This window comes from Chroicocephalus ridibundus, chromosome 7, assembly GCF_963924245.1.
Source record: "Chroicocephalus ridibundus chromosome 7, bChrRid1.1, whole genome shotgun sequence".
NCBI classification, from domain to species: Eukaryota; Metazoa; Chordata; class Aves; order Charadriiformes; family Laridae; genus Chroicocephalus; species Chroicocephalus ridibundus.
In genome coordinates this window covers 56,202,374-56,220,422 of record NC_086290.1, presented here as the reverse complement: position 1 = coordinate 56,220,422, position 18,049 = coordinate 56,202,374, and the positions used below count along the sequence as shown (strand labels likewise).

Below are 18,049 nucleotides of genomic sequence, written 5' to 3'. Positions count from 1 at the left end.
GTGCCCAAGGCACTGTGGCCAGGAGGGGTGAGAGGGTACCCCCGCTGGTCCTGGCACCTCTCCCTAATAGACTATTTGTGACCCACAGGGTCCTTTTTTCCCACAAAAGGGAAAATGGGACCTCTGTTGCACTTTCAGAGTTCCCCTGTATCTGTTTTGCTATTTGTGTTTTCATATCATTAACCCTATGTATGTGTGGTAGCTGACAGCTTTGATTTCTTAATATTACCTGTATTTAAACAGTGTTACATAGTTAAATATAACAGTGAAAGCTTCGGTTTCTGTTCCATTAGTTCCAGGCCTCTTTGTATTTTTTCCACTTATCTGTATGTGTATCTCTCTGTAACGTGAGGAGCAGAAATGGTTGAAGAATCACGATGAGTTGGTTTGTGTTGCCCCTGTCAAAGGGGAGTCCAGTCTCGATGGACACGTTGGGATATTGCTGTCTCAAATTCACCCATGGTGCCTGCAGGGGACGTTGCAGTCACGCAGTGCATCTGTTTTCACAGCTCTCTTGTGGTGGCAGAGAAGTGCTATTAGCTCATCAATAGAGAGCTAGGGGATAAAGAGACCAGGCACAGTGATTTGTTTAGGAGGCAAAATATTCAGTAGGAGTTTTCCAGAGTGTAAAAGCTGGTTAGAGATCTTTTCCTTTGGGGGATCCAGTGAAGAGTTCACTACTTTTTGTAATGTTTCAAAAGCCCTTCTGTAGGTTTGTTATCTGCTTGGGTGTCAGATCAGAATTACGTAGCCGTCTGGGGAGAGTCTCAGTAGCTCATGATCAGCCTACGTGAATTCTTGGTTTAACTCCCTTCCTGCGATCTGTAATGGAGCAGGTATTTAAAATCAAATCCAAGCCACTGATCCTTTTGTCTATACAGATCTTCCTGTGGTAAGGGACAGGGCTTTAAAATCCCAAATCACCAGGAGTCATAGTAGGGTGACGGTGAAAGTCTGAAGATACTGTGGACCACACACTCCTGTAATGTCTGTGGAGCTTCAGAGACCTCCACAGGTCCCCAGGTCCCTCCCAATCTAAATTATTTCACAATTTTAAGAAAAGGGTGGATGGGTGGGAAGTACCAGTGATCATAAACTACTCATTTGAGTAGGAAACTGACATGTGATAATCTGGTAAAACCTCCCTTTTGCTTTCAGTTCAGCAGGGCCCTGTGTTGCTGAGCACTGGTCAGGAGGAACAACGCCAGACGTTTGCTGCTGGCAGCGAGAGAAAATCTATTCATCTGAGGCCACTGAAGGTACTGAGCAGGAGCTGGAAAATACAAATAGGGAAAAAAAAGGGGAGTGGCATGGATCAAAAAAGCTTGTGGGAGGGGGAAAAAAAAACCTGTAGGGTGGAGATGAGGAGATATCCCTTCTTCTGACTCTGTTGGTGTTGGGTACTGGTGTCCCCTCCCTCTCTTGCTCCGTTCTTTTGTCAGCTAAATACGCATAAGTGATTTCCTGGCCACAGCTAACCTATCTGGAGAGGGAGACACAAGTGCCAAAACAGAAACAGAGCAGGAAGTAACAGAGCAAAAACAAAGGAGATTTATGGAGTGGTAATTGAAATGTGCGGTTCTTTAAATGCCAGGAGAACAGATCGGGTTTAGGGCCAGAATAAAGGGAGACCGAAGTTGGGGGGAAGTGTTGAAGAAGGGGAAGTTCTGTTGCTGGTTCTCCCACATGTTTAAAGCACAAACGCTACAAAGGTAGGATGAAAGCAGTTTGTGTCTTTTGGGGTACTTCATTAATGGCAAGAGAGGTAGCTCATGGCAGTTAGTACTTAACCTAAACGCGGCGAGGCAATGCTTGCGCTACTGCCATTACCTGTGTGGGTTACCGAGTCTTGCAGTACTGAGTCAATAACGTGTTGCTGCATTAGCGTGGGGGGCAGGGTGCTGAGCAAGACGCCAGCTTTAAAATGCTCTGACAGAAAAGAGATTGCCCATGACAAAACTAGCGCTACTGTGCTGTGGGTGCCAGGTTCAAGCTGATTTAGAGCTTAATGAAAATCGCCCCACCTTCCCTGTAGACAACTGTTCTTTCTCTGCCTTTTGAATCAAGTAGCAGGCATATTCCATCCAGAAATCACTTCAGAACAATAGTGGGGAATAATGTTTTGAGTGTTTGTTTAATCAAATGTTTTAATCCATTGAAAGACACGAGGTTGCTGCATTCTCATTCCCCAAGTAAGGCTTTTCCTGGTCTTTGTTCTGGTTATATTTTTGTAAGGACAGACGGAAGATAGAATAAGGTTTGTGCGAGGGAGCCAGCCACGCCAGTCTCTTTTCAAGCATTCTGCCCCGGCTAGCTTGGCCTGGGTCACACAGAGGAAAAAACTTGACCTGGGGCCATGCAACCCCTGTGCTTTGGTGGAAACCAGAGCCAAAGGTGGGTTTGTGATGGGCTGGAATGACCTGTGGGTTGACCTGCTGGCCAAGTCCTTGCCTAAGACTACGCAAATTTAGGTGCCAGGTGGTGAGGAGACTTCTTTTGGCCACTTAATCCCCCTTGCCAGAAGGCAGGCAGGCAAGTATACTCCTGTGAGGAGGGCAGCGATAGCTGGAGATGTGGCATGTGTTACAGATTCAGTATCAGGTATCCCTCTTTGTGCACACCCACAAGCCTCCCTCAGCACATTGTGTAGCCTGTTCTGGCACTGCTGGATCCAGCCTTGTGCTGCGTAGAGTCAGAATTATTTCAGTTGGAAAAGACCCTTAAGATCACCAGGACCAACTGTCAACATAACACTACCAAGTCCACTACTAAACCATGTCCCTCAGCACCACGTCTACACATCTTTTAAATATCTCCAGGGATGGTGACTCAACCACGTCCCTGGGCAGCCTGTTCCAATGCTTGACAACCCTTTTGGTGTGGAAATTTTTCCTAATATTCAATCGAAATCTCCCCTGGTGCAACTTGAGGCCCTTTTCTCTCGTCCTGTCATTTGTTACCTGGGAGAAGAGACCAGCACCCACCTCGCTACACCCTCCTTTCAGGTAGTTGTAGAGAGCAATAAGGTCTCCCTCAGCCTCCTTTTCTCCAGACTAAACCCTAATTTCCTCAGCTGCTCTTTATAAGACTTGTGCTCCAGACCCCTCACCAGCTTCATTGCTCTTCTCTGGACACGCTCCAGAACCTCAATGTCTTTCTTGTAGCGAGGGGCCCAAAACAGAACACAGTATTTGAGGTGTGTTCTCACCCCTGAGTGGTGCCGAGTACAAAGGCACCATCACTTCCCTAGTCCACCACCCTCCTGTTCAGGAGATGCATTTTCAGGTCTCGTGTTGTAGACAGACGCTCTTTGCCTACCAGTCCCCGAGAGCTTGAACACCCCATAAACCATCTCCACTGCCAGGGAGGGGAGAGCCCTCATTCTTTCACACTAGTGAATGTTTCCCCAAGCCTCATGAGGGATGAGGAATCCCGGCCCAATCTTGCCCCTAAGAAGAAAGACGCAAGACAGGAGTTTCAGTGAACTACATACACCCCAGTGTTTATTAACTCCAGATTAGTGTGATAGGCACAACGCTGCATTCACGGGATATCTCCCCACACTCTAAGCTTGTTCCTTCAGCTTCTTCAGCAGCTCCCTCAGCTGCTCGATCTGGGCAGTCACGCTGCTCTTGGCGGTACCACCCATGGCCGTGTACTGCTCCACGCTGTTGACAACGTTGAAGACCTGGGAGACGTCGCTGCCAAAGAGGGGGCTGGGGAGGCAAAGAGAAGAGGTGTCAGTGGAGAGGGCCGGGTGCCGTGGGCTGGCTTTACACGCTCAGTGCCTGCAGAGAGTGGAGACAGAGCCCTTTTCCAAGGAGAAAGGCCTCTTGCAGCCCTGTGTCTGCACTTCTAGTGCCTGGCAGTAGCTGCTCGTGGCAGACCAAAGAGTCGGCTCCAAGGGGAGCGCGAGGGAGTTTAAGCCAAACTCCTCTGGAGGAGGAGCTTCCTCCGGTCCCTCCCGATGGCTGCTGCCCATGCGCCCATGGAGCTGCGTGGTAGTGATGTTGTCCCCTTCGGTTACTTGAGGCCCAGCAGTAGCTGCATTGATATTCAGGCCAGGAGGATTTTGGGGTGCTGTCTGGTCCAGGCATTTTGGGGAAGGGCACCATAAGGAGGCCCATACGAAGGGAGGCTGATACCTGTCTGTTGAGGGGGGTCATGGCAAAATATTAGTGATACAAACCTGATGCTCTTCAGGTCATCCAGGCTGAGATTATTGATGGTGATGCCTTTGGACTCGGCAAGGTGGACGGCCTTCCCAGAGGCAGTGTGGGCTTGTCTGAATGGCATCTGCAGTGAGAAGCAGAGGCCGCAGTCAGTGACCAGGCAACTGGGGTGCAGCCTCAAAGGAAAAAATGGATGTGCTGTCTGTTTTGGTGGGCTTGTTTTCGCTTAGGGTAATGCCATGTGAATCTGGGTTTTCTGGGATGTGAAGAGGGGAGGTGTTAGGAGGTAAAACTCCACCTGTAAATTACTACCAGGTCCACCTGGCAGCAGTTCCACTACTTGGGATACATGTAAAAAATGGGTTTCCAGCTTTCGTGTTTGTTGACCCAGACTGCTCATCACCTGGGGACAGAACAGAAGGCCTCATCTCAGGCCCTCACTGAGCAGTATTCTGTGCATCCAACGAAATCAGAGCTCCAAGTCTTCCTCTGATACTTACTCCTTTGTGAACCAAGTAGAGAGCCAGATCAGATGACAGGATCTCAGGGGTCAGAGCCTTCTCCATGTTCTCCTTGTTGATCTGCAGAAAGGAGGGTCAGAGTGAGACATTATCATCAACTCCTCCTTGGGGACACATTAGCTGCCATTGGGAGCCATAATGAGCAGTGTGGGTGAGGCACTGAAGAGCCTTCATCTTAGGACCAGTGTAGAGCTCTCTTATGCGTTTCACTCACAGAATGTGTCCACCAACCGTGTTCAATAATGAGCGGCTGAAGCCTTACCTGGAGGGTAGAAATCACTCCAGTGGCAACCTGGAGCACAGCATTCAAGGTGTCCACAACATCAAAGACGGCCTCCTTGTCCTCCTGCGTGAGAACAGAGATGGAAATTGCTCTAAGCCAACCTGATGCAGCCCAAAAGCCCAAAGGCAGCCCGGCCATCACAGCAGGCGTGTCATCCCAGGGGCTTCTGCTATGGCTGGGGTGTCAACTGCAGCTTGCCGTGCCTCAGCCCCTTCCTCCGCATCCCACACACAAGCAGGGAAATGTAGTGGCAAGACTGCTCAAGAGGAGAAGACGGCTGTGTCTGCTCAGAGAAATGGAGCGAAAACTAACACGTGTTTTACCTGCAGGTCCTTGTTGTAGGTGCTTGGGAGTCCTTTGAGAACCATGAGAATAGCAGCCAGCTGCAGAGAGAAACAGGTGAGGCAGTGAGTTCTAGGAAAAGCAGCACCTTGTCCCAGCAGAGGCTCAGAGTCTAAACTGGGCAGACCCTTGGCTGGTTTCTTCTTGATGAAGAAAGCAGATTCTTCAGCCCCAGTCTGAGCAGTTTCCCCACCCCACTTCTTTCTTTAGCAGGCTCACCCGTCCGAACACGCGGCCAGCTTTGCTGCGGATCAGTTCCAGGCTATCGGGGTTCTTCTTCTGAGGCATCAGGCTGCTGCCAGTGCTGAAAGAAAAGTGTGTGCAGGGTAACGGTGAGTTAAACCCTTGTCCTACAGACATGGGCTAAGATAGACGATGCAGCATACTGGGCCAGCCCTCCAAATGTAACACATAGATCCCCCTTCCCTGGACACCTTCCTAGGGTGTAGGAAAACTGAGTGTGCAGAATTTCTCATTTTGCCAAAGCAGAGCCTTTGTTTTTGCAGTCTTGCCTGGAGCTACCACACACCCCACCTCTCAAAGAGGAGGCAAAAAGGAAGCTTGCCCCCAAGCTCCTCCAGTGTTGGTATCAACAGGCCAGGCTAAGTGTTGCTGTGAGCTGGGCGAGGGAGGGCTGTGGTTGTGCCACCCTGAGAGACAGGAAGTCTGCTAGGATTGCAAACCCGGCTAGTCAAGGAAGGGCTTTGGCTGGCATTCCCAGCAGAGGAGGAAGTTCTCTCTGCCAGCAGTTGCTGGGGAGGAGGAGCGTCTGCTGAATGCAGGCTTGGTTGAGTTGCCAGAATGAGAAATAAGTGGTCATTACTGAGGAATATTCACCTTAAGGCTGCCTTTCTGCCAGCTTTCTAATGCTGTGTCAGCCTTGTGCAGCAGGGAGACCCCAACCACTGTCTCATTCTCCCAGGTGAGGACAGCTAAGGAGAATTACTCCCCAGAGATCAGAAACCTACCAGTAGGTATCAGAGAGGGTCAGAAAGCCAAATTCGCTGGTACTGTAGATGATGAGATCTTCAGCCATCTTGCTGAGGTGGATCATCAGCAGGGTGGCAGCAGAGAGGAATTCCACTGCAGAGAAAGCAGGAAGTCAGTATGTGAAAAAGGTGCTTGTTTGCTTGGCAACCCAGGGAGCCCTGACTGGAGTTTAAACATGAGCAAACACATTTTCTGTATAAATACTCCTGGTGAGGGATTTCGGTCCCCTTACTAAAGGGGGTTTACTGGGAAGGTCTCAGAAGCCTGCTTCGAAAACAGTGGTGGGAAGAAGTGATTGAGCTGTGCTTACCCACAAAGTCTCTCTCGCTAACGGCATCCATGCTGTTCAGGCTGATGGTGGCAAAGTCCAGCTCTGTAAGGAAGGTGACGGACAGAGGAGGTCAGGCTTGGCATTTCTGGAGCTTGAATGCAGCAGGATGCCCCAGCATGCAAGTGACTGTGAGCCCTCAAGTAGTCCCCAGGAACACAAACGTATCTAAGTGTTACACTGACTCGGGTATTTGTTATTAGCCCCAAGCATCCAGCGTGCAGCAGAGGTGGCTCTTCCTGCTCCCACCCCACAGGCATTGCAGTAAGAAGCCTTATAAAAGAGAGGCTTTGGCTCCAGGACAGTGCGTTACGGTGCCATTGGGAGACATGTGTTAATGTTTCCCTCCCTCCTGGGCCACTCAGTTAGAGAGAGACATTTACCACTACGCAGAAGCTCTCTGTCAATTTCCAGTGGGTTGCCAGCCAGAGCACCGCTGCCAGGGGAAAAAGAAACACCAGTCACGCGTGATAGCCTGCACACTCCAACCAAAACTAAGCTCTAGGAAGCAGGGAAGGCACCTCTGAAGACTTTGCAGAGCAAAGCGAGGCCCTGTGACGACACAAACGGTAGACTTTACCTTCCCAAAGGCAAGACGTTGATCCTCTTCTTCAGCTCTCCCAGGCGCTCAGAATCACGGGTCAGAGCAACAGCATGGCTAGGAAAGGACATGAAAAGTCATAAGAGATGAAGCACCTGAAGTCAGAAAATGTCACTTTCCTTTCCTAGCAGTATGCTGACACGCCTGGAGCCCGGAAAGCCCTCTTGAACAGAAAAGGCTTGAAATGGAGACTAGGCACTCAGGCCCTTAGAAGGGGAACAGCTAGCAGCCATACAAGCTTCTCCATGTGACCCCATTAGCTGAGATGTAACTCTGGCCAAGGGATGGAGCGTACAGGGAGTTGGCATCCGTTGCCCACTCAGTGCTTGAGTCCCAGGTTGGTCAGAGCCACACGGGAACATGGGGAGCTTCTGTTCCAGTTTGCAAGGTTAGCGCTGGTTTGTCACCACCCCAGGCTGCCCCCTCAGAGGATGGTGCACTTCTAGGCTTCCTCCAGCCATGTGTGAAAGGTGGTTACCTGAGCAAGAACTGGCTCCATCTGATGGGCTGAGCTTTCTGCAGGTGGGTGTAGCCAGGCAAGATAACATCGATTTCTCTGCATGTGAAAGGAGAGAAAGAGGTGAGCAGGATAGAGGGCAGTGGCAGGAACACTCCAGGGTTTCCTGGCAAGGTCATGAAGAGAACTTCTTTAGCCTGTGTTGGTGCTGATTTTTATTTATGTCTTCCTCTCCCTGTCACCTGCTACCTAAGTATACCGGGTTTATGGTCCTGATCGTCCAGTGTGTCTGCCCAGGCCTCCCTGGAAACTTGTCTGGTACGGTAATCCCTCTGTGTCAGGCAGATTCCCCTGTCCACCACCGTTTGGGAGTGTGGTTGGTGAGGAGGAGAGTTAGACAGGACTGAACACAGCTGGGCTTTGCTCATACATGAGACACGTTAAAGTTCCCCACTCCTTCAGATGGATTTGGCACCTTCTAAAGTCTTGTGTGGACCTCCCACCTCAATTCCTTTGCCAGGACGCACTGGGGGAAGAGGAAGGTCTCTGTGACATGAACTGTGGAGAAAGAGGGTCCGTTGTCTTTCCCTGTGCTGTCACCCACTGCCTGCCTGTAACTTCCTCCGCAGAAGACCCTGCTGCTGCCCTGGTTGGCGTCAGTCAAAGAGCAAGCCTAGAAGTCTCCTGCCCGTGCAAGACCAAGGCTGGGGGATGTGGAAAAGGACTTACATGGCAGCGCGTTCCACCAGGGTCTTAATGAGCTGCAGGAGGTGAGTGGAGATGACGGAGAGGGAGTTCTTCATGAAGAGCTTCAAGTCAGTCACAACCTGGATGAGATTGGCCACAGTCAGTCAAAGCAGAAAGGGACATACTTAGTGACTGGCCACTTTGATTGCAAAGTGAACTCCTCCTTCTTCTGTAGGACGGGACGGTGCATCTTCCTCTCATCGTTTGGTCATTTTGATGTGGTAATGCCACTATATCTTGCTCTCCAGGAAGACAGCCAAAGCCATTCTGGTCCGAGGTCTCCTGAAATGGGCTGGGGGAGGAGTACAAAGGCAAAAAAAAAAGATTCTGTACATACCTGATCATTCCTGCTTCTTCCAGTGTGCAGCTTTCCAGCTATGTCTCCAATCAGCTCCTGAGGACAAGAGGAGGATTTCAATCAGTGTCTCTGTATCTAAAGAGGAAACTCCGCCTGAGCAGACCTCCTCCCTGCCTGGAAGGGACTCGGCTCTAGGATCCTGTGAGTAGCCATGGGATCCCTTCTCGGGAAGGGCAAGTTGGGGTTCTATGCTTGTACAGTGCCCCTTCCACAAAAGTGGTCTTGGAGACACTTGATTGTGCACCTGGGGTTTCAGTGCCACAAGGTCCAGAGGAATTTCACAGTGGGAAAGAGGTGCACGCACTTAACGTCAAGCAGATCTAGCTATAGAGGAACAGGAACAAGAGGTTAGAGGACCCAAACCTTTAGTCTGCGTTCGTTGGCAGTGTGGATATCCTCATCAGTTTGGGTCACCACAAAGACTCCTTTAGACCATTCCTCAGAGATCTACAAACATCAGCAGAAACACCAGTCAGCCACTACTCGTACCCTGCTGCGCATGAGGGCTGAAATTGTCCCCAGCAAATACCAACGTCTGCTGTCCCAATGGAAATGAAAGTGTTGGGTCTCATGTGAGCTCTGACACTCCTGTTCTTTCAGGCCAAGGCTGGCTGCTTGCTGTATCCTGATATTCTATGCTGCACTTGGTGGGATTCATCTCTCCACCTGTGATGATCCTGCAGCGTTATGGCCACAGGAGGATTTACGCAGTGCAATGGGAAAGTGAGCTGAAACGTCAGTGATTGCTTTAGCATCGGCCACAAAGATTTTCCTATACGAACATTGTATAGAGTCACCAGCGTCCATGCTGGGTGAGCAACAACAATGGATGTTTTAGAAAAGCGCTTAGCTGCTGACTTCTCTTCACCCCTATACAATGCTATGCATTGCCTCCTACTAACTCAGCCAGCCAGCCTCAAAAGGATCCCACGTGCCAGCAGAAAAAGAATAGTCCTACCTCATACTGAAACAATTCCTGGTGAATGTTCAGTCTGAGGAGGAGTGTGGGCACACTGAGCACACCTCACCGAGGCAGCGGGGCTGCCTTACTGAGCACTGACAATGTGCACATCGGGGCATCAGGCTGTCACTGGGGGCTTGTCAGCTGGTTCACGTCCTACTGCCGGGCTTTGGTGCCCTTAGCGGGAATTCAACTGGAGCATCAATCCCCTGCCCAGAATGCCTCCAAGTGTACTGAGGGCAACTCAGGGAGGCTACTACAGATGCTGTCAGATAAGAAGCCATTCATTCCAGCATGCATTACAGATATGAAGAAATAAATACCTTTTCCAGGCCACTCAGGATCTTCTCCAGCTCAGTTTTAGATAGGATCCCAGCCTTCTCCAAGGCTTTGGCATACGCCATGCTCCCCTGGATATCAACTTCAGCCAGTCTCTGATCAGTGGTAATGGAAGCACTGAGCATCTCCATGACTGGATCTGTGCTTCCGACAAACCTTCCTCCCAACATTTTATCCCCCTGCAAGTAATGAAGTTAAGAGGCATGTTCAAAACTTACTGATATATCCCCTAAAAATCAGTTAATGTCTGTCCCACTCTTTATCCAAGTAAAACTGAGAACATACTCAGGAATGGTTTTTCTCTGCTGTACTATTAAGCATAAAAGGCGTGGACTTTAAGAGCTTTGGCAAGTAGTTGTAGAAGCAGAGAACATGTCATTGTCACTAGAATTTAGCCCTTGAGGTGTCAGGGCTGGCTCAGGAGTCCTCCAAGGTACTTTACTCCTGCAGGTCTCTGGAGAGAGTATGGCCTGTCCTTAAAAATTAATATCAGGGCATATGGTGCAAGATCAGCATGGATCTGTCTTTTAAGGCAGCTGCTGATCACTCCCTCTGTGGTAGTCTCTTGGCAGGGAAAAATACATAAAGAGAGTGAGGGATATAGTGACAGCTAGTATCTACTGTTACTTGAAATAATAATTAAAAAACCCCACTCTTTTAGGGAGGCTATATGAAAATATTTGGTTGACAAAGAGCTGTGGGGCACAGCTCTAAAACAAGCCACGTGCTCTAAAACAGTCCTGTAACTATGAAGCGTTTGAAGTTACCGTTTGAAGCATCTCCAGAGTCCACGATGTTCTTGCAAACTTTGGCATGAGATTAGCACAAAACTGGATAAGGTGTAGACTCCAGACAGGGAGGTCTGGGTACCTTTCAGTATTACAAATGTTAGGGTAAAATGAAACGGAAAGAAAAAAACCAAAACACCACGGCGTCAAGCTACCCCCGAGAAGGTCTCTGAAGCAGCGCAGCGCCGGGCTACCACGGACAGCGGGCGGCGACCGGGGCCGGTCCCGGGTCCGGTGGCCACCTGCCGGCGGGGCTGGGGCTGGTGAACCAGGCAGCCCTTTGCCCAGAGACTGTCTGAACCAGCCAGCCTGAGAGCAGGAGAATCATAGAATCGTTTTGGTTGGAAGAGACCTTTAAGATCATCCAGTCCAACCGAGGGCAGGGTGTAGGCACTATTCTATTTTTGAAGCAGGTTTGCCAGTAGGAGCTTCGTAGGGGTTGAAATCGGAGTTGAAAAAGCAAAGGTTTTGCAGCTCCTCGCTGGGAAACCAGTCCCCTGGGGCAAGTGGCAGAGGGGATGGGGCGGGAAAGGCCAGTGCTGGGGTGGGGAAGAGGTATCTCAGTATATCTTCGAGGTATCTAAGTCTGTATCTTCGCTACTGTGGGTTTTCACCAGAATCAGAGGTGGGTCATCAGAAATATTGCAGCAAATATGTTTCCTGCTGCTTTCTCCATTTAAACCCCAGGAAAACAAACCAAGTAGTGAGAAGCACCCAAAGGAGCCTGGCAGGTTGCGGAGCTGGGGTTACCATGCAGTTGAGTTCGCATCTACTGGAGCACCCCGAGACCACCCCACCAGAGAAGCAAAGTTCGCCCTCACCTCGGCTGCCATTTCGGACGACGTTTTGCTCGTTTGTGCAGCGATCCTGGCAACTGGTGCAACCTGTGGAACAGTGAGGTGAGGTCAGGCTTTGCCTCCGGTCCTGGTGTCGGTGCCAGTCCCGGTCCTGCTCCCCGGTCCCGCTCCTGGTGCGGAACGAGTCCCACGTCCCCGGCGCCCACCCGGTCCCGCTCACCTGCTCGGCTGTGCAGCCCCGGCTGGTCGCTCGCTTCTCCCCGGCCCCGCCGCCCCGCTTTTACATCCCTCGGAGCGGGGCTGGTGGCTCGGCCCGCCCCGGCGGGGCGGGGTGTCCCCGGGACCGGCCCCGCTCCGGTCCCCCCCATCACACAGCCCCCTTCGCCCTTCCCACCCCTCTCCTGTCTCCGGCCCTTGCTCGATCAGGGCATGATTAGCAAGTCCGGGAAAGAAGTTTCTCTGGAGGCAGGGTTGCTGCAAGGAGGAGGGTCGGGAGAGATGCCCTTGTGTCGCTTGTTAGTGAAGTTATTGGTGTAGCTTTAGGCAAGTGCTTCTGCAGTGCCAGAGTGTCTTCTGTGGGGCTTCCTGACAGGTCAGCTCCTTTTCTGGGAATATCCCTGTACTGAAAGAGTCACATCGCTCTGTGTCATACCCCTCTAATGAGTAATCTTTGATATGAATGTAATTAATACGATGGCTGGGACATCATTGTTCTGTCCCCGTTGCCAGCCCAGCAAACACACCAGAATAAAATACACGGGAGCTAGTTGCTCTCTTCCCGTTTCTGTGTGTGTGAGACTTGTAAGATGCTGCAGCGCCAGCTTTGGGGCTTCCCTTCTGTCACCAAGATGCGTGGGGTCACTTTTGCCAAGAGGCTCCTGTGAGCCTCAGATTGTGGCTGTGGGGGGAGAGGTTGTGTCCAGCAGCCTTGGCAAATAGCCCATATCTTAAACTCATCAAACCCTAAATATCATGGAAGTAAAGAACCGATTAAAAATACAAGAGAACTTTGGGAGCAGCAACTCGCAGAACTACGGCTCAGCACCAATTTCTCATTAACTCCTCAGACACAGAGCACTTTTCTGCAGCCACTGTACAGAAAGCAGAACCCTTGCTGGTTCTCCTGACGAAGTCTGCTGCTACAGTATAATATTTTTCCATCTGCATGGTCCAAACTTTTCACAGAGCTCAGGGAAACGTATTCCAACTTCCTCATCCACATTTTGTTGGGTTATTTTCTTTGTTTTCACTGACCCTCTTGTCCTTTTCTACTGTTCTTCTCTTAGTTCAGCAACTTATCTCCTTTTCCTTTTACACTAGGACATTTACACTAGAAAACAGCGCATGATCATTTTGTGATCATGTTCCTTCCTGCTCTGAAATCCCTCATTTTTACCACTTTTCTTGCCTTGTTCACCCTTTAGGAGCATCCTTGTCCTTACTCTGGCCTTTGACAGGAGATTGCTGATGTGTTGGGAAAACAGTAAGCACAGAACTTATAACCAGAGTGAATCTATGTCAACAAGATCTTATTAATCTGTGTCTGATATTACATGTGGCAAGGACGCATGCTTTCACATGGGATCTGTCAGCGGTATCGCTGCGTGTTTACCAAACTTCATAGGGATTAGTTTGTTTGTAGTATGCTGCCTTAACTCCTGTCCCAGTTTGTATCTAGGAGATTATTAATTCTCTCTTTTCCCATTTTTCGATTAAGCAGGCAATAACTATCCTGTCTGTATAATAAGCAATGCAGAATACAGAGTAATATCTTTATAATAAAAATGGAAGTGAAACTGTAAATCCAAGCAGAAGTCATTAACATAAAAATGAACATTGAAGAAGTGGGTTTTCTTAAAGGGGCTTGGAGCTGGAGAGTTGAACTGTTTTGAGGGGAAACCAGTGAAATAGTATTGCAAAGCCGGTTTTCTAATGTACACTGAAACGTATTCTCATTACTTTCTTCTCTATTTGTTCGGGTTTGGATGGCTCACCACTTCCCATCATCTTCTTTCATTACGTTATTTGCTTAGTGACATAGAAAGGTTAACCCCCAAACTCCCCACCACCAAGGAAGTCTGAGACAAAGGTCTTCTACTTATTTCCCCTTCTGGCCCAGCGAATGGCACATCATTTATACATTAATATTCCCAGCTACGTCCTTTTCCAAGATGAGGTACAATGAGGTAGTACTAGAGAGTAAATTGCCCGTTTTGCAGCATTGAGATGTTTAATTAAATGTATTTTAATGCCCTCAAAGATTTGAACATTATTTGTACTTGCTTTTGTAATCAGTCACAGCCTTGCTATTTCTTTTAGAGAACATTTTTTGTTAAAAGAGTGCAATACTTGGGGAGCGCTTTCTAGAAACACACTTTTCATAATAGGACTTATTTTCATAACTGTGAAGAAAAAGGATGGCATAAAGTGCTACAGCATACCTTCTTTAAAAACATTCTTTTTTAACTGTCATTTTGGTTTAGAAAAAGAAAAAAAGCTCTCTGGGCTGAAAGTGCTGGTCAAACGCACCGTCAGCGAGACTGATGTGAAGCGGTGCTGACATTTTTTGTTAAAAACAACTTTGTTTAATGAATTTTGAATGTAAAAGGAAAAAAAAAAGACACTATAGGGTGATCAGCGAAATGCTGAATCCAGTAAACATCTTTCATGACAAAGAATACAAATACCCTGCAGATCTGCTTTCAATGGCAATTGCTAGGCCCCCTGCTTTCAATAGTTAATACCGAGGCCCCTCTCTCACCAAGCCTTAGCGGTAACAATCACAAGCCCACGCTCAAAATGTTGACATGCTAAGCACATTTAGAAAAACCTATGTCTGCATTCCCTATGGATGGTGGAGCATAACTGTCTAACACCTAAAGTGCAGCAATTAAAAACCAAGTGAACTGAGCTCATCAGTTGTATGTAAGAGGAATGAGTCCTCGCTTCGATATGCCCCTTCTCTCCCTTGCGTGATGCCAGCGGACCTCTAGCTGTAAATATATGTATTTACACCCTAGCAGGCTATATGTCTCCACTGGGAAATATTTAGGAGAATTTCTCTATTAGAAAAAAAAAAAATAATTGAAAGCTAGGGGGACGTTTGTGTTGTGTTCATTGATCCCAGCTGCTGGGATCGGGCATCACCATCATGGGTTGTAAAAAAAGTGTATCAGCAAAGGTCTGGAATGAAGCTTTTGGAGAGACAGTGAAAATAAAGATGAGAAGTTGGTGCTGGGGGAGAGGTGTAAAGAGGAGATGCAAAGGAGAAATAAAATTAATATGCTGAAGGTTTTGAACCTGTATCTAAAGAGAGCGGTGGCAAGGATTAGTAGATTTCTGTAACAAAACTCTGAAATTTGATAATCTGGAAGTACCACACTCTCAAACGAAGGTGACATCCTCCCTCTTCTTTTCTTCCCCTGAGGCTGGCTGGGCGGGGGTGTACAGCCAGCTTCACGCGCAGGGTTTGGGACATGGCAGAGAAGTTACAGAGCATTTGCTCTGCCGGTTTTGGCCAATTTACAAGGTCCGTTAATCCTAACATGAAAAAGGACAGCATCCATTGCATCCTGTCACCGAGTCAGACCAGCAGCTTTCCGTCTACAGTTTGGAGACCTTTCTTCTGGCTCTTTTTCCATAGGGCTCCATGAGAAATTATTCTGGAGTATAAATTAATTTCTACCTGTATGTGATGGGATCCACATGTCCACTGAAACTTTTTTAGGAGTCTGCAGCTGAAAGGGGCTGAAAAAGCTTTGCAGGAGGCTTTTAAACTTTGCCCAGCACTTAGGTGTCCGCTGACGATGGCTCCTGGAGAGCTGGGAGCTGTTTGTCGCAAGGTGGAGGTTGTGGGCACAAGGAGTCTAACACATTCGGTTCCCCAGACGGCTCTTACAGCCCTGTATGTGACTCCTTAGGGAGTTAGTGTTGTTGTGTTTGCATATAAACTTTTGCCTGAGCGATAATGGCAAAATAAATTAATCGATGTTTCCCTGGCACTCAGTCCCTGAGCCAGACAATTCTCCTTGCTGTAGCCAAGAGGATTTTCAGCTATTTGCACTCCATGAAGTGTCTCTGGTTTTCTTGAGAATGAAAAGGGCTCTTGCAAAATTTAATAGCACATGGATTAAATGGGAAAGAATAACAGTGGTGGTAGGAAAAGACATATGATGCTGCTGAGCCTGGTAAAATGTATGTACAGCTGCTTTAAAAGGCAATAGGAGTATTACACAGCTAGTTCAGCCTTACAGCATTCTGTTTGCATGTGACTACGGATTTTATTTGGAAGGACCTCTATAATGGAATTTCTCCCTTGTCATCACACTTTGGAGCGGCTAGCTGGCAGAGTCTGAGCAGGTTTTCAGAACACCTTTTAGTAGAAACAACTTTTTTGCCATTGTCTGTCCGTAGAAGTTACAAGGAAGGGGGTGGGGATATTTCTTCCATCACCGGCATTGGTGGTTCAGTGGTAGAATTCTCGCCTGCCACGCGGGAGGCCCGGGTTCGATTCCCGGCCAATGCAGTTGATACTTTTTTAATCCCCTCCCCCCCCTTTCCTTATTTCTCCTTCCTTTTCCGCTTCCGTCCCGGCCGCTAAGAACCTCTTTTAGCTCAGCCCGGGCCTGCTTCGCACTGTCCTCGCCGTCGCCGAGCGGGCTGCGGGTGTGAGGGGAAGTTCGTCGGCGACCAGGGGCGGTCCCGGCGCGGCGGGGGACAAGATGGAGGTGTAAGGAGCGGCGGGGACGGGCTGCCGCCGCCTCCAGCCCAGCCCCAGCTTCCGTGGCGGCAGCGGGGGCTCCAGGGCCCGGGTGGGGGGGTGCGGAGGGGGAGTATATCCGCAGGGGCCTGTGTGTGGTAAATCTATATGGGCCTGTCTCTCTGTGGTGTGGGGGGCATATTTATATAGGCCTCCCTGTGGTGTAGGGGGTATATCTGTGTGGCCTCCCTGTGGTGTGGGGGGTACATCTATACGGGCCTGTCTCCCTGTGGTGTGGGGGGCATATTTATATGGGCCTGTCTCCCTGTGGTGTTTTGGGTACATCTATATGGGCCTGCCTGTGGTATGTGGGGGGGCACATCTATATGGGCCTGTCTCCCTGTGGTCTGGGGGCTATTTCTATATGGGCCTGTCTGCAGTGTGTGCGGGTACATCTATATGGGCCTGTCTGCAGTGTGTGCGGGTAGATCTGTATGGGAGGATGCACTGGGCCTTTAACGCCGCTGTAACTAGCAGCGTGTTCAGGCACTCTGACGAGAAACTGAGTTGGGGTTTTTTTTTGTTTGCTTAAAAATCATGCTGATGCACGTGTCTGGGCAAAAGGCGTCATGGCTCAGCATGAGTCCCGTCTCCATCTCCCTGCCCTCCTGCCTCCTCGCGCTCCGTTTTCTGTTCTGCCCCGCGAGAGGTGAAATGTGAATCCTCTGCGGCATCTGGGAGAGAGTGATTCCTGTGAGCATCAGGTAGCAGCTAACTGTAGGAGATGAATGTGCTGCAGAAGGAGAAAAACCTAACGGGTGTGCCCCAGCAGTTGCAAATACAAGAGGCGAGTCACAGTTTTGGCTAGCTGATAGTTCGTGGCACGTACACCAGCTGGCCCCCAGGTTGCCATCCCAGGCCGCAAGTTTTGTTGCCTTCCTATGCGGACAGCACTATGCATGTTTCTGTCTTGTTAGCGTCACTTGGGCACAAAACAATAGGATTTGACCGATTTTGAAGCACAGAAACTCATTCTGGTGAGGTCTGTGGGGCCCGTTACATTGTGTGGTTATATACATGTATGCGGCACTGGTTGGCCTGGAGGATGCGAGTCCCATGGGACGTATGTCAGCATCCACCAAAGTCAGCTGAGCTATTGCAGTTCATGTTATCCATGGATGCTTTATTGTCATTACATCTTCTGTGCTATTATAATTAAGTCTTCTATGCATAAATTTTGAAAGTAGATGGTAAATAAGAAACTTCCGTTTGAAATACGGGTTTGTAACCTCAACATGAGTAGCAGCCTGCAGGGAAATGAGCTGTTCTTGCTGTTGTATACCGAAAAATGCTGTGAAACACATACACAGGATGCAAGTGGCTGTTGCATGTGAGGAAAGACAGGATTTGCCCTGATGAGAAAGATGCTTTCGATACCATTAATAGTAAGTTTTTGATGATGCTTATACATCCGCTTGTTTTTTACTGCCTTGAGTAGCTCAATGTATTTGACCGGTGCTACCTCTTTTAGTACCGATGGGAAGGTGCATCAGGGGCAGAAGACCTGGGGGTGAGTCCTGAGCTGTGGGTGAACGTCCCTGTGCGTGAGAATGGAACGATTTAGTCCATTTTGCACTTGAATTGCTGTTGGAATTTAATCTCCCTA

The 18,049-nt window shown here is 49.1% G+C and overlaps 2 protein-coding genes, 1 long non-coding RNA gene and 1 other non-coding gene across 6 annotated transcripts in view; 3 read left to right on the top strand and 1 right to left on the bottom strand.

Moving 5' to 3' along the window:
• The first annotated feature begins 1,192 nt into the window (after nt 1–1,192).
• Nucleotides 1,193–11,920, top strand: LOC134518787 (uncharacterized). Its single transcript, XR_010072059.1, has 6 exons — nt 1,193–1,259; nt 5,306–5,375; nt 5,529–5,650; nt 8,324–8,464; nt 8,802–8,940; nt 11,575–11,920. It is a non-coding gene; the product is annotated as an uncharacterized LOC134518787 (long non-coding RNA).
• On the bottom strand, nt 3,502–11,992 carry LOC134518786 (argininosuccinate lyase). Its single transcript, XM_063341991.1, has 17 exons — nt 11,905–11,992; nt 11,709–11,771; nt 10,084–10,278; nt 9,163–9,246; nt 8,779–8,835; nt 8,424–8,521; nt 7,716–7,793; nt 7,217–7,294; nt 7,020–7,072; nt 6,619–6,681; nt 6,287–6,401; nt 5,538–5,622; nt 5,300–5,359; nt 4,956–5,039; nt 4,673–4,753; nt 4,190–4,296; nt 3,502–3,716 (listed from the first exon to the last, which is right to left on the bottom strand). Exons 2-17 carry the CDS (start codon nt 11,718–11,720, stop codon nt 3,566–3,568), a joined length of 1,401 nt encoding a protein of 466 aa, XP_063198061.1. The 5' UTR covers nt 11,721–11,771; nt 11,905–11,992; the 3' UTR covers nt 3,502–3,565.
• Nucleotides 11,993–16,138: 4,146 nt separating this feature from the next.
• TRNAG-GCC (transfer RNA glycine (anticodon GCC)) lies at nt 16,139–16,209 on the top strand. Its single transcript has one exon. It is a non-coding gene; the product is annotated as a tRNA-Gly (tRNA).
• Nucleotides 16,210–16,271: 62 nt separating this feature from the next.
• Nucleotides 16,272–18,049, top strand: part of CRCP (CGRP receptor component) — a 33,821-nt gene continuing 32,043 nt past the window's right edge. The window contains exon 1 of one of the 3 annotated variants that reach the window (XM_063341860.1): nt 16,272–16,413. In XM_063341860.1, the coding sequence (XP_063197930.1) occupies nt 16,406–16,413 (8 nt within the window). In that variant the 5' untranslated portion in view covers nt 16,272–16,405. Of the gene's footprint in view, nt 16,414–17,261; nt 17,829–17,878; nt 17,954–18,049 lie in introns of those variants that run through there. The other 2 variants (XM_063341861.1, XM_063341862.1) reach the window with 2 other exon arrangements.

What these genes read in the sequence shown, in the direction of transcription:
- LOC134518786 (XM_063341991.1), bottom strand. An exon ending in CCAACGAACGCAGACTAAAG is followed by an intron (nt 8,836 to 9,162) that starts GTTTGGGTCCTC and finishes TCTTGTCCTCAG; the next exon opens with GAGCTGATTGGAGACATAGC. An exon ending in TGGAGCCAGTTCTTGCTCAG is followed by an intron (nt 7,295 to 7,715) that starts GTAACCACCTTT and finishes GTCCTTTCCTAG; the next exon opens with CCATGCTGTTGCTCTGACCC.